At 38.7% G+C, this 14,288-nt stretch overlaps 1 protein-coding gene across 1 annotated transcript in view; it reads left to right on the forward strand.

The window, feature by feature from the left end:
* The window catches only part of LOC122807533 (proprotein convertase subtilisin/kexin type 5-like), a 252,030-nt gene that overhangs the window by 173,444 nt on the left and 64,298 nt on the right, over positions 1-14,288 (forward strand). Inside the window, exon 4 of the mRNA XM_044078454.1 lies at positions 7,018-7,189. Within this exon, the coding sequence (XP_043934389.1) occupies positions 7,018-7,189 (172 nt within the window). The remainder of the gene's footprint in view (positions 1-7,017; positions 7,190-14,288) is intronic.

A 14,288-nucleotide genomic window follows, 5' to 3' on the forward strand; every position in this document is an offset into this window, starting at 1 on the left:
TGACTCCATGTTATTGGCTAAGAAAAGCTAATCTAGTTATCCACACCTAATGTGTGAGCAGCTTTTTTTATGAACTCTGTCTTTGTTACAATGCATTGTCACATGATTCTTATTTTTTTATCTGTTATTTTATGAAACATCCTGTCTTTGGTTCTCATTTGTGCCTTATTATTTGATTCTCATTTTATTTACTCACTTCATAAGTTCATAGGTTCATAGGTCGGTACTAGGCTTTCAGCCCTAGGGCCTATACAAGCCTAGCCATAACAATTCCCTGGCTATTTGTTCCCACACTATTTACTTCCCTGGACCCCTGTCTAGCAGGGTAACTGACATGATCCCTGGGGTGAATTTCCTTTCTCCCATCCTATCGTCAAGGTTCCTTTTGAAGAAGGCCAAAGTGGCACTCTGCTTGATATGTATGGGCAGTCTAATCCAGAGTCTGGGGAGTCTCTGGGTCAGGAACCTATCCCTCCAGCATGTTTTGTTTATTGTGATGACAAGGTTTAGATCCCTGGAGTGTGTGGCTTGGAGGTATTGGGATTTCTTTAAGTGTAGCATGTCCAACAGCTCTGGGTTTGACATGGCCTTGTATGTTAAGCAGAGACCGCCTCTGAGTAGACGATATGCGACAGAGTATAGCTGGAGTTTTGTAAGGCGGTCAGCATAGGGCATCTGCTTTAGGCCTGTGATTCTTTTAGTGAGGTATTTCTGCAGCCTTTCCAGTTTTTGCAGATGTCTTGAGAGGTACATACCAAATGGGGTGTTGTATTCTATAATGGGTCTAATGAGGGATGAGTACAGTGGGTCAATGACCTCCTTTTTTCTGGATGAAAAGCCGTTAGTGATGAGGTGTGCCACATAGAAGGATTTCCTGACTGTTGGGGCGATGTGGTTATCGAAAGTGAGACCACTGTCCACCTGTGTCCCTAAGTATCTTATCACACTTTCAGTGTTTAGTGTACTGCCACCTATGTGGTAATTCACGGGTACATGTTTTTTCCCAAAGGGGATAACTATACCTTTCTTGGCATTGAGTTTGAGCACTTGCTTTTCATCCATTAATTATTTTAAGTATGACTTATAATGTCACCTGCTCTGCACACTTTCACAGATATGATTTGGTCAGGGTTGCCACAGCACTAGTTAGGTTAGTTGGCACCATCAGGCAAACACAGACAGATATACCCTCAAACTAATGTTGAGGAGGAAACAGAAAAATGTTCCTCTGCAAAGTTCCAAAATGTGGTTCTGTTGAAAGGCCAGTATTTCCCTTCAGCTTTGGCAATCATGCATCACACACCCCCTGACAACCTGCATCCAGAGCAGCTTCCCCCTTTGCCCCACCCTGGTGCTGGTTCTCTGAGCTGTTTTTCTTAGTATATTGTACCTTGCTGTATCCTTTCAGTTTTCTTTTATTTGCTCAAACTCATAAGATAAATGAATACTTGCTTCAGCACAATGGCTGAATTTGACATTTATGTTCATAACATCTCCCCTTTAGTCTCTATCTATAACCCACGTTGTCCCCGCAGAAGCTCTGACCAATATCTCTCACAAATTCACAAACCTAATACATCTATTGGACACAATCTCTATAGCTACATTCCTGCTTTTTCATGGAGCAAGCTTCCTGAGACTCTCAGAAATATTACTCTTGCCCATAAATTTAAGAAAACTGGCAGAATTGACTTAAATAGCACCTGGACCTGTATGCTATCGTCCCACTTGAACCCGTTTCTCTCTTCTGCGCTTCCTGCTCCTTTCCTCCCTTTTCCTCCCTTTTTCCTCTAATTACCTTATTATTACTAAGTCTCCTACCAGTTTCTATGCTCTCTCACACAGTAGTTCTAGAAACTTGCTTCTTGCCTCCTAATTTCCAATTTGCCTTTATATTTTACATCTTCACCTCATGTAGATTACAAAACTAGCTGCTTTGGATTTGTACAGTTGTTTATTGTGTATAATTCTAATGTGTTACTGCCAGTTCTTGTTATTACCTGAATCTTTACATACTACTTAGTTTAAATATCTTTTTACTAAGTTTTCATGCTTGTTATTGTAATTATTTACTTAACTACTCTTTATATATATATATATATATATATATATATATATATATATATATATATATATATATGTATATATATGTTACTGCTTTCATGTTATTTTTCTTGCTTTGTTTTACTGTGCAGCTTTTCTCCCTCGGCATCTGCTGAAAAGGGGCTTCAGCCCAGTTGGACTATGCCAGTTAACAAATGTCACAAAAATAAAATAAATAAATAAACTGCTCATCTGCTTTCAGACTGACATTCTACATATCACAAGGGAATGTTTTCTTAGTATTCTGATGAACTCTTTGATACTGGTGCGTCTCAAAGAATGAACAAGGCAGCTGCTAAATTACTTATGAATGATCACTCTGTATCTGAGATGAAGTGTCTTCAGACTTATCAGTAATAATATAATTGGGTAAGGGAATAAATCCCCCATAGGGATGTCAAAGGGGACTGAGACTAACTCCATGCATAAAATCTGATTTTGTTGAATAATTGTTTACTTTTGTTATTGGCTTAGGTGGGCTGAAACATGGATCCCTTTTAGTCATGACATAGTTACTATAGCTCTATAGCTACTTTCCTGCTCTTTCATGGAATAAACTTCCCAAGACCCTCAAAAATAGTTGTTAATAGCAATAAAATGCAGAGCCTGTTCCGATCTCTCACCTCTCTATGCTAACAAATGGGCTGACAGATTCCACCTCTAGTCAGGAAATGACTGTCTCAGGAACAAATTGGCATTACTTGCCCTACAGAGGAGTATGAATGACTCTAAAATGCTAGGGAGAAAAACTGAAGGCCAGGTAGTGGGAGGTTAAAAAAGGATGCAAAGTGTTGAATAGTACATTGACAGCAACTATAATTCTATGTTACAACAGAATATTAAGTAGAACACTGTAATGTTCAGATATTTACCTAGAATATTACAAATACAACATCTGGAGTTTTATATAAAACTAAAAATCAAGTTTGCATGATATAAGGTTATTAGTTTTAGCTAAGTACTGCAGTGGTGGTGCTGCGGTAGCGTTGTCACCTCACAGTAAGACGTTGTCCTGTTCGATTCTCAGCTAGAGTGTCTTCTGTGTGGAGACATGCGTGAATGTGCCTACCTTCGTTGAAGGTTGTGCGTCAGGTCCGGTAACTCAGCATGTAAAAATCTACTGCCAATCATTAGCGGACCGGAGTTCCGTTGTGGTGACCCCTAACCGGGAAAAGCCAAAAGACACAACAAGTTTGTGTTAGCTAAGTAATCTCACAGAATAATTATTAGTTATTCAGGACTATTTACTACTGTTTAGTACTATCTACACCAGTCAAGAAATTTTAATTTCCATGTTTACAAAGTAAATTATGGTTGAGAGAAAAGGGTCATATGTGATTCACTGCATAAATAAAGTTGTGACCTATGAAGAAGTGAGATTTGCAACAGTTGTTAATAAAGCAGGTACATAACTAGATGTTTTTAGGTGTGCCATCAGATTTTTAATAAACATAGTATATTAAATTTGCATGTAAAATGTTAAGTTTGTGAGTTCATGCGTTGTGAGCATGTGGTCTCACACAATTATTTATGAACTCTTGTAATTAAGGTATTGTGGTTAAAGCTTGTTTTTGATAAACGAATGTGACATCCATTCTTATGCTACAAATTATGCTCTACATTATTAAGAAATCTTAGAGCTTACCACACTCACATTCATTGATTCCATTCTTCAACTCTGCAGCACAAGCATCTGTACTCACTACAGGAGCTTGTGTTCTTGCAAAGAATAGATGTCTAATAAATGGCATTTTTTTATTTATTAATTTTAAGTACTGCTATTGTGTCTTTCTTCTTTTGTCAACAATGATAAAATAAATAAATATATTTGTGTTTTTTTCACCAGAAACGCACAACAATGCATGATATTGCACAAGTTCAGACTGTTTACCTAATTTATTTTCAGTAAGGAATACATCAGATTCATGGATTCTAAACTTCTTGTTCTCCCTGAATGTTTACACAGCATAAGAATCCCCTGAAATCACAGTCAAGTCCCGTCGCTGTTGAGATTGAGAATGATCCTTCTGTAGCTACAAATGCAGAAGCTTTTGAGAGCAAATATAATTCTTCATTTCTGCTGATTTTTTTTCTTCAGTTTTGGTAACTATATTGCCAGTTTGACTCTGTCACATCAGGAGGCTTAGCATACAACATGCAGAGATAGATGTGGTCTCATTTCCTTGAGGATTTATATTCCAACTGATTTCTGTAAAATGTATACCATGCAACATGCAAATTACTGCAGCTAGTTTATTTGCCTTAAAGCTGTATAATCATATACAACACTGGCAATGGGAAAGGAAAGGAAAGTGCTGCAGTTTTCAAAGCTCACTTACACAAGGGAGATAGGATATGCTAGCATGGACTACAGCACACAGTGGAAATTGAGGAGGCTCACTGGCAGTATATTGGGAGTCTTGCCCATATTAATATCAATGCACATGTTTTAACACCTTTATTCAGTAGTATAACAAAGGGTATAAATGTCTGTTTTGACATCAGGTGTCCTTCACCACTGGTTGGATCAGATTTTGGTATGGATATATTCAGTGGTGTAGGGGAGGCACTAAATGTATCACTGTCTTGCAGCTGTTTGTCTGAGCACCAGATTCAGAACTGCTTATATAACAACACTATAGATGGTCTGAGGGTCAGTCTCATATCTTTCATCATTCCAGATTTTTTCAGAATTCCCAGATTGTTGACTCATATGTTTGGTCCATTCCTGATAAAATCCATAGTTTTCTGGTAGATCACTGGGGATTGAAGTCATTAAATAATGACAGACATTTGAGTTTCAGACTTCATATCCTTCAGAAAATACATGCTAATGGAAACCCTGTTATTCTAGTAACTTCCTAAGTTTATAAGAGCAATATTTAAAATATGTTCCTGTTTTTGGTCATTTGCCCCTCCATTATTTGTGGCTCTGTCCTGATTTCTTATGCCTAGAGGTTGAAAGATATGGACTCAATCTTGTACCTGATAGAAGGCAGTTTTTAGCATATCCTTGTTAATCTGAGCTGGCTGCTATATTTAGGGCTCAGAGATCAGGGTTGCCCATTTCCATGTTGACAAATATGCAGTTATAGACTTTTGAAACTAAAATAATTGTGTTGTCTTTTATAACTTTGTCTGCAAACAAGGTTCATCAGCAAAGTACATTTTCTTTCTTTTTGGATCAGGGCTGTCTGATCATTCTTCTTTGAATTTTAATTATTTACATTAAAAGTCTATTGTTTTGATATAACTCAATAAATTATTGCCTCACAAATTGCTGCACATTGCTTTTGAATTTGCAATTGTCAGAATGTTGATTGAAAACTTAAAAGAATGTTGCATTTTCTCTAATGATGGAATATAATGTGTTGGTTCCTCTGATGTTAACCTTGCAATACACCAGTGTGCCTAGCTGCATGGGTCTAGGACTGTTGAGTGAAAGCTTGTTTCACCAAAACCAAAACGGGTGAGACCACTTTCGCTAAAGTGAGCTAAAAAAAAAAAAACATGACAGAATGGCTGTTGCTGAGATCGCTGTACAGTGGGGATAAGGGAATATTCTCTTTTCCCCACTGTAGCGGGATCTCGGAGTGAGAATATAAAAGTAGGGATAGTGTGGAGGGCACAGCCCCCCCAAATGGGGGTTGCAGGGTGGCTTGCCCCCCTGCATAAATGTGTTTACTGTTTTTTTTAAATGTTTTTTTTTTTTTTTTTTTTTTTTTTGCAGACTTTCCCGGAAGTGTGCTCGACCGTTTCAGTTTTGTTGAAACGTGTCGTCAGTAATTAGTCCTAGATCCATGTACATGTCACATTTTAATTTCTACAGGTAATAAATTTCATATTGTGGTGTCATTGTGCTAACCATACACTGATTGAGGAGGGGTCAGGTTACTCTTGTGTAAAGTATGTTTAAGGCAGCAAAGCAAACTGTAAAATTGGCTGATTTACTGAGTGTGTTGTTGCAAAATGTAAATTACATATTTCTGAGCTGTGCCTTTCAGACTTTATCAGTTTTAAAAACAGCACATTAAATTAAATGTGTGGATTTTGTTATACAGTAAACAAGAAACAACATCCAAAAAACATGTCCACTGTGAAGGCAGTGGAGAGCAGTGTATCTTATAACATAGGCACTTCTATAACCCAGGGTGAAAAGTCCTGCAAAGCCATAACACTGATGTGGATTATTAAAGGAATCTATCCATTCGCAAATGGGATGATGGTGTCACATCAATAGTGACTATCATGCAGAGACAATGTTCAAACCGTGGTGTGGCTAGCTCTGACCCCGTTGTTTTTCCATACCACCGACATGAATGCATACTTACTTCTGCAGTCTATTTAGTGAGTCCATTCCATCTACTTCATATCTTTGGAATGTGGGTGGAAATTGGAGAATCCACCTGAAAGACTGTAATGATCTGTCACCACGAAAGCAGAAGAGAAGCATTCATAGTGACATGATAATGCATGCTAAAAATGTCCCTTGGTAAATACTAGGTTATCAGTCTGCAGGCTATTACACACCTAACCAGAAACTAGAGGTCAGTACCAAATCCTGTAACTTGAATGGGCCAAGTAAAGACCTTAATCATTATGCTAAACCCAGAAACTCCAAAATGAGCATGGGAGATGCAACACACATGAAATATAATGAAACACTGGTTATGTACAAATATAAGTATATGCAACACCTTGCAGAAACAAACAATCAGAGATTTTATCAGTACATAATCATTTTGATTTGTTTTGTCATAACTGATGCCAATACCCTGGATACTAGTTAGAGTTTTCAGCTGATGCACAATTAGGCTTCTGCTGCTTTGAGAAAAATAAAATAAAATTTCTCATCCAAACTTTCCTTTTGCTGTATTTTCTTGTTTGTTTCTTACACTTGTGCTTTTTCCCCAGGGTGTTTGCAAACTGTGTGACCATTCCTGCAAGCATTGCTTTGGCCCAAGCACAAATCATTGCCTATCATGTGAAACAAATTATGCATTGCACCCCTTTAAGAAGACATGCATTAAATGCTGTGGGGAGGAGCAAACTCAGGATGGGTGTTGTCTCTGCGATGCAAATACAGGTAATATATCAGATTTTGTACACATTTTTTATGGAATTTGATTAGCTAAAGTATTTAAATTTGGGGCAGCTTGCTAATACAGCTGTGATTGTTTCAACAGTTAATCATATGGTTGTATATAGGTAGAACTGCCTTGTAGATCAGCTAAGCTGATGTTCTATCATATGGTTGTATATATCTTGTGATTCCTTTCTGTTGAACTGTAGAATAACGTGTTATAATACGAACAGTACAGAGAATTTCTAACCTATGCTTTGTTTTACAGTAACTCTGTAAAATTAAAATTTTAACAATGTGTCCTTTAACCTTGTTCATATTATGATATAATTTGCTATATTATTTCTCAAATTTACATCCTGAAGTACTAGCATGCAATAATGTAGGAGCAAAAAGTTACCTGTACCCCAGAGAAAATAAAACCATCCAGCCATTCAGACATCTGTTTCATACTGGTATACTTTGTCCGGTGAAAAAACTTAATCTTCTAAAGCTAAAATTCAATGAAGCATTTTTGTACAATTGCTGACCAGTTATAGAGGACAACATTTAGGATAACAAGAAGGAAACGGCTGTCATGCTGGAGGTAGCATACTGACAAAATTCAGCATTTCATGGAACTGTCTTGCTGGAGGTAGCATGCCAACTATGCAAGCTATAATTGAAGGATAATAGAGACTTTGCTTGACATGCCAAGGGAGGCTAATCCAGGTAATGAGGATGTGCTGAGTAATGAAGCTCTCTCACCATTGAGTTTTATTTACTTATTGGTGAAGGTTTAGATCTCTGTTTCTGGTGCTGGCTGTACAATTTGACTTATCAAGGAAAAGTAGGTTGAGAATAACTGGATCCTTAAGGGCCAGGTAAAAACAGGTCTCCACTCAGGAGCCAGTATGACAGTGAGTGTAGGGACAAGGACTCCAACCTCTCCTGGTAAGCAAAGTTTTTTGAGATAAGAGATTCTTTTTATTAGCAACCTCTGTTTTTTTTTAGGTTTTTATTATTTCTAGCTAGACATAAGGTTGAGGATTGGTATAATGGTTAAGGTGATTATCTCACAAACACCAGGTACAGGTTTTGATTCACACCTTTGAAAAGAAAACTGTCTAGGCTTAAAATGGCCAACAAGGACAGCTAACCTAGTGCTCACCTATGAAACTAAGATACATGCTGAAGGGCGCATTATATTCAATAACAAGTCTGACTAGGGTTGAGTTCAGAGGGACAATGACTTTCTTAAATTTAGAGGAGATGTTGTTGACAAATAGTTGTGAAATGTAGAAGAATTTTCTAACTACTATCACCATGTGGTAAATAAAAAGGAGAGGACGTTATCAACCCATGTTCCCAGATCCCTGATCAATGATTTGTATGGTAAAGGGTTGTTTTCAGTAAAGTGGGATGCAAAGTATTTTTGCTTCCTGACAGAGATGATGCTACATTTCTTTGCATTTAGTTGAGCACGTGTTTCCAGATACCTGATTCACATGGTAAAGGGTTGCTTTCAATGCAATAAAATGCAAAGTGTTTCTGCTTCCTGAAGGAGATGGTTCTAGATTTCTTGATGTTTAGCTTGATCCCTTTTTCAGAGTACCAGTAATTAACTTTAATTAGTTTAGTTTGGAGAGTATGTATCCAGAGGTGATTTAACAATGACACCCAATTTGCAGTCATCATCAATCTTTGTCAACCAGAGAGCACTATTATCAGTTGAGAGGTCTAAAAATAGATGTAAAATATAATAGGGCCCAGCACATATCATTGGGAGTCATCACCAGACACCTTTTATCTGTCCGAAGATGCATCACCCACTCGGACAATGTACGTTCTGTCCTTAAGCTAGTTGGCTATCCATCTTGACATGTAGTGATTTATGTTTAAGGCTATCAGTTTATTAACCCTTCCATCATACAATAGTCTATCAAATACCCTGACCAAATCAAGGTAAACTGCACGGATGGCATCCTCACTGTTAACAGCCTGTGATACTTTCTCTAAAAAGCTGACAAACTTCAACAGGAAGGGTCTGGCCTTTAAACAGCTGAACTGCAGCAGGGTTTAGCCCAGGTAAGTCATGACTTACAAAGCCAGTGATGATTTGCTGTGTGGTTTTACAGACAGACTATTAAGACTGATTGGTCTATAGTTCCCAGCAGCCATGGTGGCTCCACATTTATAGATTGGCATTACTAAAGCAGCAGTACACCAGGATTCAGGGACATAACCTGTAGCAAGGTTTATGTTGACAGGTTGGAGGAGGGTATCAAAGACTGCATGTTTAACGCTGTTTGTTGTTAGACAACCTGATATGTTGTAGGACTCAAGGAGGAAGTGTTCTTTGTCTTTGAGAGTACTTTAAGAATATGTTTCTAACTGATAATGTGTGTGTGTGTGTGTGTGTGTGTGTGTGTGTGTGTGTGTGTGTGTGTGTGTGTGTGTGTGTGTGTGTGTGTGTGTGTGTGTGGGGGGTATCTATGGGATGATTTGATTGGAAATGGTAGTTCCACAGAAAACATTTTCTGCATGCTGTAAGCTTGCAAGCCATTACATTTGCAATGTCTTTGGGGTTGAGTGGGAGGCTCTACTATGGGGAAGCTTGGAGAAGAACTGAGAGTTATTTCCTAGTTGTGTGAAGTGGCTGAAGATGGACTTGTAATTATCCTTTACTGCAGTTATTAGTGTTAATTTTGCAATGCTTTACTGCATTTTATAGTTTTTTTCAGTTTCTTAGTGCTGTTTTTAATACTATTTTTTGTGCTGTGGGTTGTAAATTTCCTCATTCTGTTACACATAGTGTTTATAATTATAGACCACCAGGACAATTTATTTATGAATTCATTACTAAACTTGTCTCTGGAAAGAACTGCTAGGATAAAGAGTAACAGATGATTATGGTCAGACTTTACCAGTGAAGCACTAACTGTGAGAGCAAAGCATATAGCAGACATATTTTTGAATACTTGGCCAACAATGTTTGCACCTCCAGTCAGTTTGAGGACAAGCTGTTCCAGAGTATTTTTGTTTCTTCAGTCTAGTAAACACTGACCATACCCAATATTGGAAGTTTAGGAACTTCAGTCAATGGAAAGATAGTTGATGTCATCAAGGATTAAAGAGCCATTGCTTATAGGAATGACAAAAATCTGTGGTAGTAATATCCTCTATGAATAACAAAAATCTATGGTAGTAATCTGGAACCATAGTTAGAAATTACATTTCCCTAAGTTGAGCTCACCGGTTATTGGGTGGAGGGATCCATTGGGATATTTTCCCTGATGTACACTGACATTCCACCACCATTACAATTGGTTCTGAAAGCATGGTATGCATAAATCCCAGGGCACAGAAGGAGTACTCTCTAAAGATTTTAACCATATCTCAGTAGGAATGGCTTGTCCTCAGCAACATAAGTTTCATGTTTATTGTCCAAATTAATACTATTTCTGTCATTGCAACAAGTTTTTTTAGACTTGCAAGAAATGCAAATTTCATTTTAATGAATGTGACTGATTTACATAAATAGGTGCAATGTGCAAAGACTATCCCCGGGATTCATGGAAGCTAAAACTCCATGCAGGAACACTGTATGAGCTTCTGCATGGAGTTCAGCCGCCGAGTGATTAAGCAAACAGCTGATCCAACATGCATGAGCCTGTCTACACTGCTCCTGCACAAAAAAACATGTGGCATGCTAATCACAACATTTCCTGGTGAAAACCATGCAAGTGAGGTGAATTAGCGATCCAGGAAGCTGCCAAGTCTTCGTGCAGGAACAGTGTCAGTGCAGAAATGTGTTTTGTTACTAACTGAACACATTTCTACAAAAAAAAAACGGAGGCATGACAGCCCAAATAAAAGCATGTATTCATATCTCTAGGCACATATATGGCCATTGGCATGAATATGTGTTTAATTTTAATAAACAATGATATTCTGTTTTTGTGGCTGATCTCAGCCATTTAAGTATAGGGCAGTGACGCGTGAACATGATCGTGCCGAAAATAAAAACAAAAGTGTGAAAACCCAAGCTTAAGTGAAATCTACATTTTGCCATTATAGTCTATATGGCATGCAGAATCAAAACAATACCAGGAGACAGTGGTTGTCAAGGGAAAGTGCAGTATCTATAGGCTGAGGCAGTGAGGCATGCAAATGAGGGGGATGTTACTGAATTACAAAATATTCTAAGTCCAAAACCTGCACCTAACCATGTAGGTGCTGGAACACAATTGTGTAGGCAGAGGGAGCAACTAAATGAAAAGGGTGTGTGTCATGCTTGCTGTAAGCACATTGAAGCACTGTGCCCTGGTTTGTGCTTATCTAAGCCCAGCTAAGCAACGGGGTGTGTCTCAAGCTGTATAGTTTTATTTACACTGCCTACAGAGGTGTGCACAAAAAAAGAAAACAGGAAGTGGCAGCACTGTGTATATGTAAGCAAGGGTGTGTGTCTGAGGCTGTATAGCCTTGTTTATCTTGCCTAAACAGGAGTGCGATGTACGCACCAGGATTTAAAGTCTTAAATCAATCAGAACATCACTCACCTCTGATTGTACAGAGACAATAAAACTGAGTCCCTTATTCAGAATAGATAGTTCTGTTTCAGTCAAAACATGGTCAGAAAAACAGGAAAACTTAAAAAGACAACTGTGCACAGGGAATTGTCATACTAGGTCAAGTAACTTGCTATCTGCCAGACTTGGTACATATAGTTGCAGGCATTGCAGAGCTTGCACATATATTTCACATGAACAAGTGTTTAAACATCCAAGGATTAAATATATTTTTAGTTCCAGATTCTATGCAGATTGTAGTACAGCAAATGTGATTTATTTAGCCACATGCAAGTCCTGTACAGGATTCTATGTTGGCAAGACCAACAAGAGATTAAAAGATAGAATTTTTAGTCATTCTCATGAGATTAGGACTTGCGATATGAACAATGCATTGGCTAAACATATTAAAGAAAATGTTAGACATTAGTTTCTTTTTAGAGTACTACAAATATTGCATGTGATCACCTGGGGGGTGATCTCACCAATTATACTGAAACAGTCGAACTTAAATGGATCTTGAGGCTGCAGGCTGACAAACATCTTGGTATTAATGCTTGTGTCTCTTTAAAACCTGTATTGAAAGGGAGAAAATTCATTTAATGAAGTGATTAATAAACATAGCTGATTAAACATCTAACTGTTTTTAAACTGAGCTGTGATTTTGTGTTTTTATGATCTGAAGAAGTGTTGGTCTTACAATGTGAAAGCACGTATCTGGTCCATTTTTGCAAATAAATACTTTTACTGTGTGAAGCTGTGGTGTTCCTCCCAATTTTTATGCTTTGGAATTTTGGTGTTTATTTGGCAGTTACTTTTATCAGTGGCTGAGACTTGGTTCTTGTGTTTGTCTTGGTTCCATAATGAGATAATACAAACAACTAGTTAGGTAGGAGTTCTAATCTCAGTCTTGACAAATGTAAAAGCTTTTGGGTCCATTCAAACCTAGTACACGTTTCCTTCTCCTACTTTCGCAGTCCTGCCCAGTAAGCTCTGTAGCACGTGTGTTAACTGTGTAACATGATGGTACAAATCACTAGTTAGCAGGGGTTCTACTGTCACATCTGGCAAGTGTGTGTGTGTGTGTGTACATGTGTCTGTAAGACAAAGCATTTTGACAACTTTAACACCCACTGCTATACTTTATCAGTCCTGCTGATGTCATTCACTTTATAGGTTCACAAGTGTGTAGTAGGCTAATGGCCCAGGAACCTTAACAAGCCTAGCACATAGAAGGGCCCTGCCATTGTGCCACCCTATGTTACTTCCCTGTGCCTGTATCAAGTATAGCCACTTCAGTGATCCTTGGGTTGAACTGTTTATTACCCATCTACTCATCAAGATTTCTCTGGAACAGGGTCAGCTATGTGCTCTGCATGGCATGTATGGAAAGTGTATTCCAGGGCATGTGCAGTCTCTTGGTGAGGGACCTGTCCCACCAGCATGTTGTGGTGATTGTGGTACTGAGGTAGAGGTCTCTGCAGTGTGTGATGCGGATGGATTTATATGTAGTATTTTTAAACCAGCTGGATCAGATATGACTTTGTAAGTCAAGCACAGATAGCTGCTAATTAGATGATATGACACAGAGAATAGCTTGAGTCTTCTCAGTCTGTCTGTGTAGGATATGTGTTTAATGTCTAGGAACCCCTTTGTGAGGTGCATATGTGGCTTTTCCAGCTGTAGTAGGAGTCTAGTGAGGTACATGGCAAATGGGGCATCATACTTGGAGAGTGGTCTAATGAGGGAGTAGTAGACATAGATCATTACCTCTGTCTTCCTGGATGCAAAACCCTTGGTAATGCAATGTGCCATATAGAAGGACTTCCTGACCACAGTGGCAATGTGGTGCTTGAAGGGGAAGTTGCTGTCAACCTGTGCCCCCAGATCTCTTATAATGCCTACAGTGTTCATTGGGCTCCCATTGATGTGGTACTTACTGGTAACTAAGTGTTTTACCAAAGGGGATGGTGATGCATTTTGTGGTGTTAAGCTTCTGGCCATGGTTTCCACACCTCTCATTGGTCTCAGTGAGGCCTTTCTGTAGGATGTCTGCATCACTTGTGGAATTCATGATAGCTCCCAGCTTGCAGTCCTCTGTGGACTTGGTCAGCCACAATTCCTTTGTGTTGGGCTGGACTCAGAGAAGTAGATGCTGGACAGGACACTATCAAGTACTGATCCCTGTGGGACTCCACTCATCACTGCTTGCCAGTCTGACTTGGAGTTTGCCACTGTCACACTGTGTGTTCTGTGAAACAATTGCAAACCACCCACTGATATATGGGGTTGATGCCTAGTTTGTTAGGTTTATTGATAATCCCTGACTGAGTAATGGTATCAAAACCCTTGGCCAGATTGTGGTAGGCTGTATGCAGTGCCTTACTGTCATACACAGCACTGGTGACTCACTGAAAGACATCAACCAGGTTGAGCAAGCATGATCTGCCATTCACAAAGCAAAACTGTGTGGGGTCCAGAGTTAGGAGATCAGCCACATCTTAGTCAATCAGCTTCCTGATGATGTGGTCCATACCCCGTACATAGTAGAC

The sequence above is a fragment of the Protopterus annectens genome, chromosome 7.part1, assembly GCF_019279795.1.
Source record: "Protopterus annectens isolate FY-2018-M chromosome 7.part1, PAN1.0, whole genome shotgun sequence".
NCBI classification, from domain to species: domain Eukaryota; kingdom Metazoa; phylum Chordata; order Ceratodontiformes; family Protopteridae; genus Protopterus; species Protopterus annectens.